Source organism: Notolepis coatsorum, assembly GCF_963971535.1.
Source record: "Notolepis coatsorum genome assembly, chromosome: 10".
In the NCBI taxonomy this organism is placed as follows: Eukaryota; Metazoa; Chordata; class Actinopteri; order Aulopiformes; family Paralepididae; genus Notolepis; species Notolepis coatsorum.
In genome coordinates, this window is record NC_140174.1 from 109,562,315 (window position 1) to 109,581,240 (window position 18,926).

At 44.0% G+C, this 18,926-nt stretch overlaps 1 protein-coding gene across 2 annotated transcripts in view; it reads right to left on the bottom strand.

Moving 5' to 3' along the window:
- Window positions 1-18,926, bottom strand: part of bmp2k (BMP2 inducible kinase) — a 163,755-nt gene that overhangs the window by 90,734 nt on the left and 54,095 nt on the right. For both annotated transcript variants that reach the window (XM_084322714.1, XM_084322715.1), the window contains exon 2: window positions 2,256-2,374. In XM_084322714.1, coding sequence (XP_084178840.1) covers window positions 2,256-2,374 — 119 coding nt within the window. The remainder of the gene's footprint in view (window positions 1-2,255; window positions 2,375-18,926) is intronic.

The following is an 18,926-nucleotide window of genomic DNA, read 5'->3' on the forward strand; positions in this document are numbered from 1 at the left end:
CAAATAGGCTATACTGAACACTGTTTATTGACACTTGCAAGAACACAGAACAAATGTGAAACTTGAAACTAAATGTGCATATAACAACAGAAACAGAGGCCATTACACATTTATAAAGGCTTTGCACTGCAAAGTTAGTAAATACAAAAAAATCCTAAAGTGCACATTTGTTGCGGCAATTTATTGAATAAAGGCCACTCATTTAAAAAACTAAAAACAATAATGAAATAATACAAGGTCTAACAAATTAAATTAAGCCATTTTCGCATTTATTCTCTCAATTTTAGCCGCTCTCAATTTATTCTCTCAATTTTAGCCCATATACGTAAAATACGCACGCAGCCACTTAGTTATTCTGAGACGATAATTAATCTGTATCTGGATAACCAAGGCACGGATTTTGTCGTGGCAGGTAGCGTTTTGTTGGGAAAATGTATATCTATTAGGGATGGGTACGAAATTCGGTTCTTTTGAGGTACCGAACCGAAACACGTCGGTACTACCGAGTATCGATTCAAGTGAGATACCATGCAGCTGCATGCAGTCGCAAATCTAGCAGCAAGCTCCCGCTGACAACAGTGTTGTCATTATTAGACCTGCTTGGTGAAGCAACGATGAAACAAATGTAATGATTGTTTCGTTCATCGCATAGGCTATTTCATTTTAGCCTATTTTAATACAATTCAAATAATCAAATTGTGCTTAGAGGGAATTATTTTCACCGGACATTAAGACCGGAGAGATTAAATATGTCGGACTTCAACAGATTGCCGGTCAAATACCGGTAATTACCGGCTAACGGAAACCCTGGTTCCCAGTCAGGATGCTCTCCACAGCCCCAGAGTAGAAGGACTGGAGTATCTTCCCAACACTTATACTCTGAATTTCCTCAGTTGTCTCAGGTGGTAGAGGTGCTGCTTCGCCTTTTTTACCACAGTGTCTATGTATGTATTGACCATGTCAGGTCCTCTGCTATGTGGACTCCCAGGTACTTGAAACTGCTCACCTGTCCACGATAATCCCATTAATCCACGATCAGCTCCTTACCAATGTTCAGGAGTAGGCTGTTATCCCGGCACCAGAGTGCCAGGAAATCAACCTCCTCCCGGTAGGCCTTCTCGTCATCGTTAGAGATCAGCCCCACCACCACTGTGTCGTCCACAAACTTCACTATGGAGTTGGAGCTGAACCTGGCCACACAGTCATGTGTGTACAGCAAATACAGCAGGGGGCTGAGAACACAGCCCTGGGGGGACCCGATGCTCAGGGTGATTGAGTTGGAGGTATGTCCACCCACCCTGACCACCTGGGGCCTGTCGGTCAGAAAGTCCAGGATCCAGGTGCTCAGGGTGGAGTTCAGACCCAGTCTGGTGGGGACTATGGTGTTGAAAGCTGAACTATAGTCAATGAACAGCAATCTCACATAGCCCCCCTTCTGACTGTCAAGGTGAGGAAGGGTGTTGTGCAGTACCTGGGAGACTGTCGTCGGTGGACCCGTTTGTACTGTATGCAAACTGCAAAGGGTCCATGGTACTAGGGAGGGAGGCACAGATGTAATCCTTGACCAGCCTCTCAAAGCCACAGAGGTGAGTGCCACCGGTCTGTAGTCATTTAGGCCTGATGGGGAGGTGTTTTTTGGTACAGGGATTATTGTGGACACCTTGAAGCAGGCAGGGACCACGGACTTGGCCAGGGATAGATTGAATATGGATGTAAATACTGGAGCCAGCTGATAGTATTCGTCCTGTTATCCCATCTGGGCCTGCAGCTTTCCGGGTATTTACTCCCATGAACGCTAATCTCACGCTGTGTTCCGTCAATGAGAGTGTGTGTCTCCCCCCCACGGATGAACCCCCCCTCTCTGCGGCAGCCGGCGCGTCAGTGGTGCCATTAGCCAGTGAGCTAACGTCGCCACTGCTCACCCCCAAACCTGGCGTAAAAGGAGTTGAGTTCATCCGCAAGAGAGGCATCGGCACTCACTATTGAGGGGGGGCTGACTTTATAATCAGTTATAAAGTAGCGGTTAGCACGTTGCTAACAACAAAGATAGCTAGAGGAGTAGTAGCAGTTAGCACGTTGCTAACAACAAAGATAGCTACAGAGGAGGAGTAGCAGTTAGCATGTTGCTAATAACAAAGATAGCTAGAGGAGTAGTAGCGGTTAGCATGTTGCTAACAACAAAGATAGCTACAGAGGAGGAGTAGCAGTTAGCATGTTGTTTTGTGGATTTAGATGTGAACAAAGATTGCTCTCACCATGATAGTGATCTCTCTCTTGTAGATGTTCAGGTCTGGCACGTTGTTGACGTACATCCTCTTGAGGGCACAGCGGACGCCGTTGTGTGTCCTGGCTAAGAACACCACGGAGAAGCCCCCTGGAGAGGAGAGAGAGAACGACAAATTAACATCTGCAGAGATACAACTACGTTACTAGGCCTGCCGCGATAAGCAATAAATCGATTAATTGCTGCGATAATTAAAATGAATGCAATGATTTTGACGGGCGCGATTAATTGCTATTTGCGCGTTTGTTTTAATGAGGCGGAACCAGTGCCCCTTGTCAGTCACTGTCCGTGTTGGGAGGCGGGCCGCTGACGTTACTAGAGTACAGCACGGGAGCTCCGTGGGGCAACGCCACATAGCTTAACTACATTTCTCAATAGTGTTGCTCCTTTTAACCAAGTAGCATTATTTGTAGTGTAACGTTAGCTATTTTTAGACCCAAGTAGTTACTCGCTACTGCCCGGAGAAACTGGACTGCTAAATAAAGATGAAAGATAGAGCTTTGATTCTCATTCCATGCTAACAACATTAGCTAAATAGCTAACAAACGAAATACAACGTATAGCATAGCTACAAGTACAACACAGAATAACGTTAATACAATTACATGCATCATTGTTTACAATGAACGGGTGGGGCTAGTCAAAGAACTGGACACGGGGACAAGTTAAACATGAATTAATTTATTATAACACTCCGGTAGTTTAGAGTCGTGCTGCAGTGCTTACGCACCACAGCTATTCTATTATATACTGCTTTGACGCTTCCTCCTCATCGTTGATTGCCTGTAGTAGCTGCATCTAACGTTAGTAGCTAACGTTAAAACTAACCTAAAGTTAGTTGTTCACCAACAATTTGTTTTATCATTAGCTCAAAAACAGAACCGGACGAGACAAGTTGTCGGCTCATAGGTTCTGCTTAGGATAATCACAACAATACTTCCGGTCCGGTCGGTGGGCTTCAAAATAAAAGTCTAAAACACCGGAAAAGACGGAGCGGTGGGCTTCAAAATAAAAGTTTTGGGAAATAAATTTCTCAAAAAAAATTCTCTAACCGGTCGCAATAATATCGCTTATCGCGATATTTTCGGGGGCAATTAATCGCCCAGCAAAATGTGTTATCGTGGTAGGCCTATACGTTACATTAGAAAAATTTTGCCTCACAAACTGCAGTTATCATATAAATATAAATCATGTATTTTTGGGAAGTTTGGTGAACCAACCATTTGGTTGCTCAAGTAACCAGTCTGTTTTACAGTTTAGTTTAGATAATATAAAATATTCCTTTATTGAATATGAAAATACAAATAAAATGTTATCCGAATGGCGGCTGATTGGCACAGTGGGCAAGGCGCTCGCCTCTAACGCAGGAGATGCTGGGTTCGAGCCCAGCTCTTGGCGTTGCTACCGGCTGGCCGGTCGTTCATACTAACACAATTGGCAAGTGTTAGAGGGTGGGAAAGCCGGTGGGTGGGGATTTGATGTTGTGGACAGCGACTCCTACAGGTCGGTTTGGTGACGCCGATGCAACGGAAGCAGGAAGTGACGGGGGCAGCGTGAGCCTCCCACGCGTTACTCCTCGCCACTGAGAGTTCGAGCTGCTGCGGTGAAAAGATGCGACAGGCTGCCTCCTCGTGTCCCGGAGGAGACACGTGATGCAAGGCTTCTGTCCTCACTACAACCGACCTGTGGGAGGCATAGTCTAGCAACGTTCAAGACAGGGGAGGGAAGAATTGGATAATACGAAATTGGGATGGGAAAGAAATAGAAAATGGGGAGAAAAAGTGGATAAAAAAGAAAGTATCTGAATATAAAAATTTGAACAATTAACTGAACAATATAATGAACTCAATATAGAAATATGAGTAAAACAAACAGTGTAAACAAAGGTGCAGATGAGGGTCTGTATGTATGAATCAGTTAACCCTTTGATCGCCGGGGTTAAATTCATAATTTACCATCCCTCGCCAGCCCTATTTAACATGGAGAAGTTCCCCTTCTTTGCAGGGCTATAACTTTTTAAATTGTATTGCTAAATTGACATTACCATGGCCCATTCAAAGTCCTATATCTATTGTTCAGGGTGTAGCAACGTTATACTTTTTCATTCACATATTCATACTAAAATACGGTCTAAAGTATAAGTATGTTTTTATCGTTTTCTGCAGCTTTCTCCAGAACGTGATTTATAGCCCTAAATGCATTATATTGATGATTGTATACAGTTTGATAGCAATCGGCGCGAGATAAAGAATTTCAACTGCACGTACTTCTAGAAGTTACTACGTATGATCTGATGTTGACCGGATGGGCGGGGGGTCGTTTATAATTCCGTGGGCAACGTTATATCATTCATCTAGTGTGGGTGATATGATCATTAGAGCAGTTAGTATAGAAGACATTAAAAAATAACGCTGAAACTCACCGTAGCTTCCTCTCGCCGTTGGGAGATGAGCGTGGAACAGAATTTTTTCTATTATGGGATGTCGAAATATCCGATCCCTTTCCAGGTTGTATAATAGTATATACGTCCAAATCATGTTGTTTATCGAGTTATTGGCAACGGATCGCTATCCATTGTGTCGAGCTAGAGTCCCGGGACCTATAGCGAGTAGGGATGGGAATCGAAAACCGGTTCCTGTTGGGAACCGGTTCCTAATTGGCCGATGCCTGGAACCGTGTGGCTCCTGTGACTTTCGATTCCCTTATCGCTGCCTACAGTTGCGCAATAACGTTACGTTAGCATGTAGCCATGGCAGACTATTTGATTCCTTAAGGGCTCGAAATTGCCTGGGTTTTGGTAATATGCTCCCGAAATGCTCCCGCTGTTTGGCTACTTCTATGTGCAGTGAAAACTACTTGAATGCTTTAGAACCTAGTCATTGATTTAGATCAGGGTGAGCTAAAATTAGCTGCGGAGCTAACGCTATTTAATCAAGCTCACAAAGAGAGATAAACAGCTGACAGCGGATAGTACAGGTACAAATACAATAAAACAGCAGGTGGGGGCTGTTGTGTAAACCTTGTACTCTTTAGTTCACATATAATGAGAGACGTGAGTGCTTGTTTACAAGTCTGTAAGCCAGGAAGTACAGTGGTGCAACATACAAATGTGTCCGTGTAGCAACACAAGCCAATACCTACAGGACAGGGGCCCGGGGAGGGAGCTGTGTGTGTGTGTGTGTGTGGTGTGTGGTGTGTGGTGTGTGGTGTGTGTGTGGTGTGGTGTGGTGTGGTGTGGGTGTGTGTGTGTGTGTGTGTGTGTGTGAGAGACAGAAGTCAGAGGAATAACAACCTGTTATTCAATAGATTAAATTAGTTTAAGAATAAAAAAATAAATACATTTTTAAGAGAATCTCAAATACATTATTTTATTTAAGTGTAGGCTATAGTTAATGTTTTATTTTTTACAGTTTTTGTATTTTTCTGACATGGGGGCTCAACAATAAATGACAATCAGAAATGTCAAGTTGCATGTTGTTATTCTAACCAGCTTAAGACCCCGACGCTCTGCATCTTCTGGCCGCCTCAGACCTACTCCTATCCGAGCTCCGGGAGGGTCATCAAAGAGAAGTCGCCTATTCTCAGTCCTTGCCCCACAATGGTGGAATGAACTACCCACCCCAGTTAGGACAGCCGAATCACATCCAATCTTTCGCCGTCGACTAAAGACGCACTTCTTCAACCATTATCTGAATAAAAAAAAATATATCTAACCCTAACTAACCTTACTGTCATGCACTAATAAACTAACCTACACTGTAGCACTCAACACTTTGATGAACATTGTTACTCAGCTGATAGAGTTGTGCCCTTCCTGATGGCTTGTCGTACAGAACTTGTAAGTCGCTTTGGATAAAAGCGTCAGCTAAATGACTAAATGTAGTTCTGTTGCATTTCCAATTTATTTATTTAAATTATAAATTGAGCAGGTATCGATAAGGGAATCGATAAAGAATCGAATCGATAAGCAGAATCGATAATGGAATCGTATCGATAAAATCCTATCAATTCCCATCCCTAATAGCGAGTGATCGGACCAAATTGAAATGAGCACCAGCTTCCACTTCCTGTTTCTTCCCTGGGCGATCAGGCCGATCGGCCACCAGATGGCGCTCTTGAACCGTTAGAGAGTTGACAGGGGCTCACCAGTACATATAATGTCTCCGGGGGAGAAATATGATTTCGATCACAGATTTTTGAAATATTGATATCAAAGACGCTGTCCAGCGTCATCGGCAGAATGAGCATGGCGGGGAATGACGTGTTTCAGCGTCAACTGCGATTAAAGGGTTAATAGTATATATTCACATTCAAATTTTTTATTTCCTATGAGTAAGAATAAAAGTAAACATACACAAGGTGCAGTATACACAAGAAGCAGTATACACCAGGTGCAGTACACACTAGAGCTGCCGCGATAACCGCATTACCGCGGTATCGCTGTTGCATCACGCCCACCGCAGAGTTGGGCTGAATACCGCATCACCGCTTTTTTTTTTAAATAATAATAAAGTAGCGCCCAGGGTCGGTTCCAAGCGACCCTATTGGGTAGAAGTGGTACCAGAAAAGTCATGTGAAACATTGCAGACCACTGATTGGTCAGAAGAGAGACGTGTCACACGTTGGAGTCTCTGAACAAAAACAGAAAGCCGCCATCTTTACTGCCTCGCTAAGGATGTATTTCATTCAGGATTTGTTTGCGACAGCACCAAGTGTAATAAACAGAAAAGGATGGATTCACTGTGTATTCTGCCTCATTTATTGATGAAACAAAACCGACATCAACCCAATTTACCACCGAGCGGAGAGTTTAGTGTCACAACAAGATCGCTGATGTGTTAAGTTTGTTGTTGTTATTAGCCTAATACTACCGTCAGCCGATATACACGAGAGGTAACGTTAAACCCGGGTTGCTTGGTAGAATAGACACAATGAGGTAACGTTAGCTTTAGCACAATAGACACAACGAGAGTCTGGTTAATGTTGTTATTGATTGATTGATTGAAACTGTGTTAAACTCTGGCTTGCTGCAAGCCCTCGGACATGGCTATGCCCACGGAGCTTTCAGTGTACACAAGCGGCCCCGCCTGCATCCCCACAAACGGAGTAGTACCTGGCTGCAGTGGAAAAGGAACGAAGTACCAGGTACCTAAAGCGGGTCGAGTCGAGTAGGTACTATGCAGTGGAAAAGCGCCATTAGACTAGAGGCAGGCTATATGCTATAAAGAGTATACTACTTTTTTTTGTGTGCGCACTGTGCGGTAATAACCGCGGCGGTAGGAAATATTTCGCAAATTTGTGCGGTAAGGAAAATATCAATACCGCGGCAGCTCTAGTACACACCAGATATATGTGTGTTTATTTTGCAGCAATTCTTTGTCATTGCCGCCATCTTTAGTGTTACATCCCCTCACACTCCAGTTCTCAGGCTGCAGCTGGTTTAAAAGCGAAAGTAAACCGGCTTCTCTGCTGGCTGTGGCTCCAGGGGAGTTGAACAGTTCTGGCTCTGCTAGTTTATTTTCGATCTTTTGGCGCTTTTTTGGTGGACAAACCACCACACATGTGCACCGTGACTCGTGACTGAGTCTAGTTCTGCTAGCGACACAGTGGTGTAGTGGTTAACACTGTCGCCTCACAGCAAGAAGGTCCAGGGTTCGATTCCCGCTTGGGGACCAGGTTTCCATGATGCCAGGTACCCAGGTGGGGTATCTCCCAGGCCTTTCTGTGTGGAGTTTGCATGTTCTCCCCGTGCTCGCAAGGGTTTCCCCCCGATAAGATAAACCCAATGGAAAAACATGCACAACAACAGATCGCTAACGCTGTGGCGTCCTTGACGAAGACGGACAGGAGCACTTTGATTGGTCCCCTGGCGCGGCTCACGTTGACGCCTGTCTGCTCCCGGCTGCCCTTGGGGGGGGAAGGACGACGGGATGGGTTAATCGCAGAGACGAATCGCATCTGCGATCCTAAAGAGACAATGCATGCGTGTGTGTTCCGGTGTGTGTGCTAAACTAACCGCTGTGTGTACCACTAAAACATTGAGTGTCGTTGCATGCCGAATAAAAGACCTCTGCAACAGGTCCTGCATTATTATTATATTATTAGCCTACTGTGTACAGACGGTTTCAAACCATTTTAAATTAGAAAGCAAACAAAATAAATGGACAAGAGAAAAATAAATCTCAATTTGGTCAGTATTGTCATTTGGACAAGCAAAGCCATTACTTTAAGTTGCAGGCAAGAAAGACAAGTCTGTCCACTGTCTCTGGTTTTAAAGTATATTGCAGGTCAAAAAAAAGAAAAAAAATTATTATACATTATATATTTATAAAAAAAAAATTATTTATTTCGATATTCGATATAGATTATTAAAATATATCGCGATATTTATCGTTATCGTTATATCGCCCAGCCCTAGGTGGGTCCACAAAAAATATCACTACGACAACTTGTAGAGCGTTACCGCGTTACGGCAGTCCTTGGAAGGATTTGAGCCGCCTGAATTCTAATCAGTTCCATTGCCTTTCCAAGGAGAGAGCAGGCCATTGGAACCCAGACTCCGCATGCGTTGTAAGTCGTACAGGTCGATAGTCTGACCCCAAAATGCAGAATAACGTCTAGATGGCCAGAGGTTCACTTAGGGTACACTTGAGATGGCATACGTGGTGCTTTCCACAGCCATGTGTGACTTTAACAGTCAGTTTCAAAGATAAGATATTCCTTTATCCTGTATAGCATCATTCCATGAGTGAGTAGGCTAAGCTTGTTTAGTGTTGGCCTCACTACCCTTGGGCCCAACCCTGGGGTGGATGATAAGGAACGTGGATGGAATGAAGACTGAAGTAAAGGTTTGAGATGATGTGTGCAAGACAATGATACATATAACCAAAATGACTTGTTACTTGTTACTATAAATACACAGCAGGGCTCCAGACTGCCACCATTTTCTGAGATGGTGTGACTAAAATGTACAACTATAACTAATTTTGTCATCAGGGTTCCCAATCTTTTTGAGGAATCTTTTTCCAGGAGTTTGTTTTTCCTGAGAATACACACTTAGGTTTACATGGCCATCTGAGTGAGGGGATACAATACACACCTAGGTTTACATGGCCATCTGAGTGAGGGGATAAAATACACTATTGAACGTCACAGCACTTTGCCCTTGTCTCCTGCCTGCATTTTCAACCAACACATTGTTGGAAAGCTAAAATGGCCGTCCTTTGATTGACATCCTACTCGACCTATTATGTGCTTCCAATCACAGGTTACAAGACCAAACAACCAAAAGAGAGTCACCTGGCCCTGAACAGACCAGTCACCTCTGATGGTGAAGACTATTGACCGTTTTTGTAGCCAATGAAATTCTGGAGCTAACGGTATATTACAAGAGTGCTGATTCCTACGGTAAGGGGACAGAAGAAGACTGAGAAGTTGTTAGTTGAGAATTTCTCGCTCACCCATCGAAATGAATTACGGCGGTCGGCCATTTTGCCGAATTATTACAGATACAAACATTACAAAAACATGTGTAAAACACACATTTTTCGTGGGATTGTTATCAACTTTGGACCTGTACTAGATAAGACTTCAGGCTATGGAACCGTTGTGTTTTCCAGCTCATACCTCCCAGCTGGAACTGAAAAACCGGCATCTGTTTGCAAGTAAACAAAGACGTGAGTAAACAAACTTTTATTTCAGTGTGTTCAAACCTCTAACTCCATTACATTAGCACTCCGTGATTCTTCTTTGTTGTGGAAGAATCATGCATGTGCTATAAATGGTCGCAAATTACTCTGGGTATGCAATCGTCTGGCATGTTATGCAAAACTAGCCCCATTCTTGCCCGATGGATAAGAGGTTAAACATTTCCAGGACATCATTGGTCTTTTTCCGCAGGATATTTGGTAATGTTTGTACATTTTCGTCACTCTTGTGATATATTGATGTATGGATTCTCTCCCTACTCCTCCTAGTGTGCAGAGACTAATAATAAATAATAATAATGACTTGGATTTATATAGCGCTCTTCACTGACCCAGAGCGCTTCACAGAGTCCATTATTCGTTCATACACAGTCATACCGGTGGTGGTAAGCTACAATTGCAGCCAGAGCTGCCCTGAGGCAGACTCACGGAAGCGTGGCGAATAATCATCGCCTACGGCCCCTCCGACCACCACCAACATTCATTCACATGCATACACATTCATACGAGGCAAGTAGGTTAAGTGTCTTGCCCAAGGACACAACGGCAGTGGGATGGACATGGGCTTGAGCGGGATTCGAACCACCAACCCTTCGATCATTGGACGACCCGCTCTACCCCTGAGCCACGCCGCCCCACAAACAGAACAGTCTGGACAGCAAGCAAACAGCTCCAGGGTCTGGCTGGTGAGTCTGAAAGGCCTGATGGGGAGAACATCAATGTACAGCCCTAAACAAGACTGAGGAGTCAAGTACATGGAGCCTTTAAAGGAATGCTGGGCGGGGGGGGGGGGGGGGGGGGGGGGGGCATTTGTGCACGTGTTGCTTGTGAGAGCTTGGTGACGGAAGTAATGTTCATCTTATTCACACACTACAGAAGTAAAAAAAATAGTCACTCTCACCGAACAGTAAATATAAGATATGCAGGTGAAGGAAATCGATGATGTGCATTTGGTTTATAACCTATAGATGAGTTTTAAGAGGATAATATCATCATCATCATCATCATCATCACCATCATTATCCTGTATGTGTGTTTCCAGCCAAGACTGTGCAGATAGGGCCGTTATCAGCTGGGTGGAACAGAGAGAACTAGGGGGGGATAATATCAACAATTGAGCAGTTGCTATAGTGATCTGGGTCAAATAGCTGTGGTCGAAGACAGCACTGCTTGTAGCCATCTGAGAGCAGCCAGGTCAGAGAGGTAGAGGTGGTGGAGGAGGCGGTCAGAGAGAGTGTGTGCATGTCAAGGTTGTTAAACATAAACACTGATAAGGACTGGGAACAGTGCAGATTTGGTCAGAGAGAACTATGCAGAGTTTGACATCGAACCATACTAAAGGTTAAAAGCAGTTGCCATGGCAGCGTCACATGGTAGAGGGGCGGGGCCTGGCGTTGCTATGGCGAAGATACGTTTTCTTCCGGGTACAGTTAGAATGAGAAACGAACCACACCGAAGAGCGCACACGTTGATCAGAGACTTTCATCCCTCTCCACCCTCGCTGGGTGGGGGAGGGGAGTGACAGAGAAGGGTTTTGGCTAACGACGAGGCCTCAGCCACCATTGGACTAACAGCAGACAAGGCGATAGAATAATAAATTTAGTGTTCCATCAAAGACTTTTCAAGGACAATACGAGATGGGTAACATCTGAGGCTTTTGTTTATGTAATAAACAACGGGTTCCAAGAAAGGTAACATGTCTGACGGTGTGAATTATTATGATTACGGATTGCATTAAAGGGGAATGACCACGATGTACAGCCAGTATGAGAAGACGTCGGAGAAATAAAACAACATTTACATTTACATTTAGTCATTTAGCTGACGCTTTTATCCAAAGCGACTTACATGTTCTGTATGACAAGCCATCAGGAAGGGCACAACTCTATCAGCTGAGCAACAATGTTCATCAAAGTGTAGGTTAGTTTATTAGGACAAGTGCATGACAGTAAGGTTAGTTCGTTTTTTTTTATTTTTTTATTCAGATAATGGTTGAAGAAGTGCGTCTTTAGTCGACGGCGAAAGATTGGACGTGTTTCGGCTGTCCTAACTGGGGTGGGTAGTTCATTCCACCATTGTGGGGCAAGGACTGAGAATAGGCGACTTCTCTTTGATGACCCTCCCGGAGCTTGGATAGGAGTAGGTCTGAGGCGGCCAGAAGATGCAGAGCGTAGGGGTCTTGAGGGTGTGTAGTTAGAGACCATTGACCGGAGGTAGGCGGGAGCGGTTCCCTTTGCCGCACGGTATGCTAGGTCGAGGGCCTTGAAGCGGATTCGTGCAGCAATGGGGAGCCAGTGCAGGTCCCTAAGAAGAGAAGAACAACGCAGAAACTACATGGGCCAACAGATGAAGAAGTGATAAGGGGCTGATTGTGGTTTGCCAGAATCCAACACAGGTCTAGGCCTGTACTTAGGCTAGTGTGGGTATCAAATAGGGAGAAAGACTGTCAGGTTAAACTGTGGGTATCAAACAGGAATAAAGACTGTCAGGTTTTAAACTGTGGGTATCAGACAGGAATAAAGACTGTCAGGTTAAACTGTGGGTATCAAACAGGAATAAAGACTGTCAGGTTTTAAACTGTGTGGGTATCAAACAGGAATAAAGACTGTCAGGTTTTAAACTGTGTTTGTATCAAACAGGAATAAAGACTGTCAGGTTTTAAACTGTGTGGGTATCAAACAGGAAGAAAGACTGTCAGGTTCTAAACTGTGTGGGTATCAAACAGGAATAAAGACTGTCAGGTTTTAAACTGTGTGTATCAAATAGGAAGAAAGACTCAGGTTTTAAACTGTGCAAGTCAATATTTGTATCGTTATCATCTTCATTGCTTTTACCCCTTTTCTCATTTACTCTGGCTATTTTTACTGCTGCGAAGCACTTTGGGCTGTAATTATTTTATGAAAGGTGCTATACTAATAAAGTGTATTATAATTAATATTAGTGTTCCACTGTGTATAGTAGGGTTGGGTCCTGTATACATTTGAATTGATACCTTTCCACTATTTTCCTCCAACCTTTTAACAGCTCCGGTTCCCCAGGCAAACATGAAGAATTAGTCTGAAAGAAAGGTGCTTCATCCATCATCTGGACGTGGTTTGGGTTTTAAAAGTCTGACACAGAGCAGAAAACTATTATCTGAAAGAGATGTTGAGCAAGAGTTGATTCCTCATCGCTGTGGTTAGAGACACGTAGGCCTGCCGCGATAAGCAATAAATCGATTAATTGCCGCGATAATTAAAATGAATGCAATGATTTTGACGGGCGCGATTAATTGCTATTTGCGCGTTTGTTTTAATGAGGCGGAACCAGTGCCCCTTGTCAGTCACTCTCCATGTGGGTTGGCCGCTGGCGTTACTACAGAGCACAGCACGGGAGCTCCGTGGGGCAGTAGCAACGCCACATATTTAGCTTACCTACATTTCTCAATAGTGTTGCTCCTTTTAACCAAGTAGCGTTATTTGTAGTGTAACGTTAGAATAACACAGAATAACGTTAATACAATTACATGCATCATTGTTTACAATGAACGGGTGGGGCTAGTCAAAGCACTGGAGACGGGGACAAGTTAAACATGAATTAATTTATTATAACGGGTCGTTTTCGAGTCGTGCTGCAGTGCCTACGCACCACAGCTATTCTATTATATACGGCTTTGACGCTTCCTCCTCATCGTTGATTGCCTGTAGTAGCTGCATCTAACGTTAGTAGCTAACGTTAAAACTAAAAAACACAACCAGACGAGACAAGTTGTCGGCTAGGATAATCGCAACAATACTTCCGGTCCGGTCGGTGGGCTTCAAAATAAAAGTCTTAAACCGGAAAAGACGGAGCGGTGGGCTTCAAAATAAAAGTTTTGGGAAATAAATTTCTCAAATTTTTTTTTAACCGGTCGCAATAATATCGCTTATCGCGATATTTTCGGGGGCAATTAATCGCCCAGCAAAATTTGTTATCGTGGCAGGCCTAGAGACACGTGTTGCTGGTGAGAGAAAGGTTCAACATGGACTTCAAAATAAATGCAACTTTGGCAGAAGAAACCAAGGCTGTTTACTAATACTGGACGCTGTTCATCGATTAGCTCCGCTCTGCCCGTGTGTTCAGGTTAACCCCGTGACCTCCGGTTAACCCTGTGACCTCCGCTCTGCCCGTGTGTTCAGGTTAACCCTGTGACCTCCGCTCTGCCCGTGTGTTCAGGTTAACCCTGTGACCTCCGCTCTGCCCGTGTGTTCAGGTTAACCCTGTGACCTCTCTGGGCCAAGCCAAATAATTCACAGTACAGAGCCATTCAGAGACAAGGCGGCTGTAAAGTTCACAGGGGAAATGGAATAACATGACATTATGTCTTGTGAGAGAAAAACAGGAAGTGCTTATTGGTGAGGCACTGTGCTGTAGTGTATTGGGAACCGTACAGGGACTTTCTGCTATGGAAGAAGCATCGTCTGGTAGAAATCTTGATATTTTTCATACAGACGGCAGATGTAGCAGATGAACATATAGGTGAGAGGTGTACTGGCGTTGCAGAGGTTCCAACAGGCTATAAAACAGCTTCACCACATTGAACCTCGACTGGAAAAATACACCAACGCGTGTTTTCTCCTCATCGGTTTACACTAATTTACAAAACCCTCCTAGGTCTGACCCCTCCTTACATGATGCGCCTGTTAAAATGGTCATCTCCCCATAACACCAGAGTTGCTCACCAGGGTTTCCCATTAATGACCTGCGGCCCGCCACAGTCTAATTAGTCCCGCCACAGTTGTATAATGAACCAAAAAAAAAAAAAAAAAAAAATTTTATTTTACTCTTTTTTTTATATAAAGTTTGCCAATAGGGATGTATCAGTAGTATTGGCAGTGGTAGTAGTCGTAATAGTAATCCACTATATATTTTTTTCTTTTCTAAAAAATAAACCTGTTCAACACAGGTAACCACTTTTGCTTCATTTCTTTGATGGCTCAAATGTCTGCTCTAGTCCAGTGGTTCCCAAACCTCTCCTCGAGACACCCCAGCCGTTCCATGTATTTGTTAAATTCCACCACCTGATTCAACTAATAAAGGGCTAGTTAAGTTGAATCAGGTGTGCTGGTGGTGGAATTTAACAAATAAATTGAACGGCTGGGGTACTTCGAGGAGAGGATTGGGAAGCACTAGTCTAGTAGATTTTGTGTTTTGAGCACAAAGTTCATCATAGATCTAGCCTCTTTATTTTGCTCTCAAAGTGCACCAGATTGATGCATTTAACTTTAAAATGTACCAAAAAAAAATAAAAATCAGGGGGGGCATGCCCCCGGACCCCCCTAGAGGGTCGGAGGTTCACCCCCGATAGTCTGTGAAAATCCTGTGGGAAACACTGCTCACCATATCTCTATTAGAGCTGGGCGATAAAACGATAACGATAACTATCGCAATAAATTATTTCCTTGAAATAAACATGAAACGTGGTCGCAAAGTTTCGATATATCGATTTTCCAAGCTTGGATATGAGCACACGCACTAACAACCAATCAGTGAAGGAGATGGCCGAGAGCGAAGGAGACCCGCGCTGCACCTCTGGGTAGAGAGGTAGGACTCTAGTAGTAAACAAGGCTGGCTAGGATAATTAGCTTGCACGCCGCTATTTTATAGTTTACGTGCCGAGTGGGTGTGTGGCGTGAATTCTGAGGCCACGGTTAGAGTAGTGTGGGGTATGCGGTGGACGTCGTTGCAATGTATTGGGGCGGAACAGAGTATTTTAGGGTGATATTTAGTACATTGGAAACAAGGCTGGCTAGGATAATTAGCTTGCACGCCGCTATTTTATAGTTTACGTGCCGAGTGGGCAGGGACCGAAACTAAAGCCCGCCGCCCGCCAGGGGCGGTCTGTTTTTACCTTTGGCGCATGACACTTAGAGGGCTGCCCGCCGTGTGGCGTGTAGACGTGTAGTTCATAACGATACTCTTGTGCGAGTACAGATTATAGCCGCTCGTCTTTTTTTTCTCCGCCGCGAGATCATTAAAAAACTACAAGTCCCACATCGCACTCAAGTCAACGGTCCAATCACAGTAGAGTGACGTGACTGGTTTCATGAGGGAAAAAAAGCAAATGACCAATCGGAAGCTATCATTTGGCTTGTTTACTTCCGTCTGCTCTAGTCTATATCGGACCTCCATGAGCTAACGTTACTGTTTAAACAATGACCCAGTCAACTATTCACTTTTAGTTTAATACATGACGAGGCATTGTCTAACGGTATCTAGCTGGCTAGCTACTGATAGCTGCTGATATCAACAAATGCTCCAGCAATAGTCTACTCGAGTCTACCTGCATAATACCTCCGTTCCCTCGTTAGCTAGCTTAGCTAGCTCTCGTTAGATCCATCTGTCCCAGTAAACTAAATTGTCTTAACGTTATCTACCGGGCTAGCAGTAGCTACAGATAGCTCCTGATATCAATGTCTTATAACATTGATTGAATGCGTATTCTAGCTGAGGGCATGTTGAATGTGATTTGACAAAAGACCGTAACGTTAAATAGGGTCCAGCTGCATCGCCGGAGAATCCTTGCATGCTGAATGTAGGGTCTAGCTGAATATAGGTCTAGCTGCAGGGCCGGAGAATCCTTGCTGGAGCTGGAGGCTACTCAAGTATACACACAGACAGTAGGGGTGGGAATCACCAGTTTCATCACGATACGATACGATATCGATTCTTTGGACAACGATACGATATTTGCCGATATCACAAAGTATGCCACGATACGATACGATTCAATTCAGGTGCCTGCGATCGATATGAGGCAATATTATGTGCCCATTTAACACAATCAGTCACATTTAGATCAACTAAAAAAAGGCTACGGAAATATCAATTGATGTATTTATTTTTGAGCTCTTCCAGACATTTAAATGAAAAACAATCTATTGTTTTTAATACAAATAGACCTCCTGTTCACTTTTGTTTTTATATATTGAGCTTTAACACACACACAGACACACACACACACACACACACACACACAGTCCCCCACAGCCCCCACCCCTCCTCCTTCCAAGTCCCCTCTCTCCTCTCCTGTTCTCTCTCACGGTTAGCTGCTTAGCTATTTAGATATTTAGATATATTTAGATATTTAACGCGACGTTGGCATAAAGGAATGGCGACGATGCAACGCCTGTTAGATGCATTTGACCCGTTGCGGGGAAAAAACTGCACAGACTTATATCGGCTCGCAAAATAGACGCTCTGAGTGCTTTACAGCAGACGCAAACACTGCTGTAATGTCTACACGGAGTTTCACAATACTGGGCGCCGGCGGATATGACTCGCGGGGATTTTCAAAATAAGAGTATCGCAATATGAATCGATCTTTTTACGTTGCGTCGATCCTATTTGATTATTGATAATAGATCGATATATCGATCTGGATCGATGTATTGTCCCACCCCTAACAGACAGTGGAGCTGTTTGCAGATAGCAAGCATTTTGACTTATTGCGTGGTGGCGATGTCTCGCAGATAATACAACTACAAGTATGATTATATAATATATATTTTATTTATTTATTTATATATATATATATATATATATTTTTTTTATCAAAAAAAAATTGGCAGGTAAGAAATATGCTTGGCGGGTAGACTCTTCCCATCTACCCGCCACTGGCCGGTGAGTCAAAAAGTTAATTTCGCTCCCTGCGAGTGGGTGTGTGGCGTGAATTCTGAGGCCACGGTTAGAGTAGTGTGGGGTATGCGGTGGACGTCGTTGCAATGTATTGGGGCGGAACAGAGTATTTTAGGGTGATAGTTAGTACATTGTCATGGGATACACCGCTTGCTCTGGCTAACTGCTAACGTGCGCGGACTGATGACGACATCAACTCAAGACATTCGCAGCAGCAAAACAAGTCTATTAATAGCCCGTCCATCGGCGCCGGGCATAAGAAGTTAATTAAACTTGACAGAAATTATATCGACGATAATTATCGGTATCGAGTTATATGAAAATAATTTTATAATTTTATCGCGATAACGTTTTTGGCCATATCGCCCAGCCCTAATCTCTATATAACACCAGAGCTGCTCACCATATCTCTATAACACCAGAGCTGCTCACCATATCTCTATAACACCAGAGCTGCTCACCATATCTCTATAACACCAGAGCTGCTCACCATATCTCTATAACACCAGAGCTGCTCACCATATCTCTATAACACCAGAGCTGCTCACCATATCTCTATAACACCAGAGCTGCTCACCATATCTCTATAACACCAGAGCTGCTCACCATATCTCTATAACACCAGAGCTGCTCACCATATCTCTATAACACACTCTATAACATATCTCACCCCCCCCCCTCTCTTGCACACACACACTTTGAGTCAGAAACAAACATAGTATCAATAATACACCCGAAGTGAAGTCTAGTAAAAATGTAAAATTGTAAACGTTAAGCTTGCGTAAAATAAATAGTGGCCAGGGGAGGAAATTAGGCTCGCCAAATGAGAGTATTTTTTATGTTTGGCGAGTGATTCATTTTTTTTATCCACTTTTTCTCCCATTTTTCTATATTTTCTCCCATCCCAATTTCGTATCATCCAATTCAACCCTCCCCTGTCACGAACGCTGTTTCTTGCCTCCCACAAGCCGGCTGCAATGTGGACTAAGTCATACATAGCACAAGTCCCCTCCGGTACTTGAGGTAACAGCAGTCGCATCTGTTCACCTGCACAGCTCGATCTCTCAGTGGCGAGGAGTGGCGGGAGGGGCTCACGCTGCCCCCGACACTTCCTGATTCTACTGCGCAGGCGCACCAACCGACCTGTAGGAGTCGCTGTCCACAACACCCGATCACCACCAATCAGTTTCCCACCCCCTAATACGGCCAATGTGTATTAGTATGAACGACCAGCTAAACTGAAAGCAATGTGGAGCGCTGGGCTCGAACAGGCAAGCCCA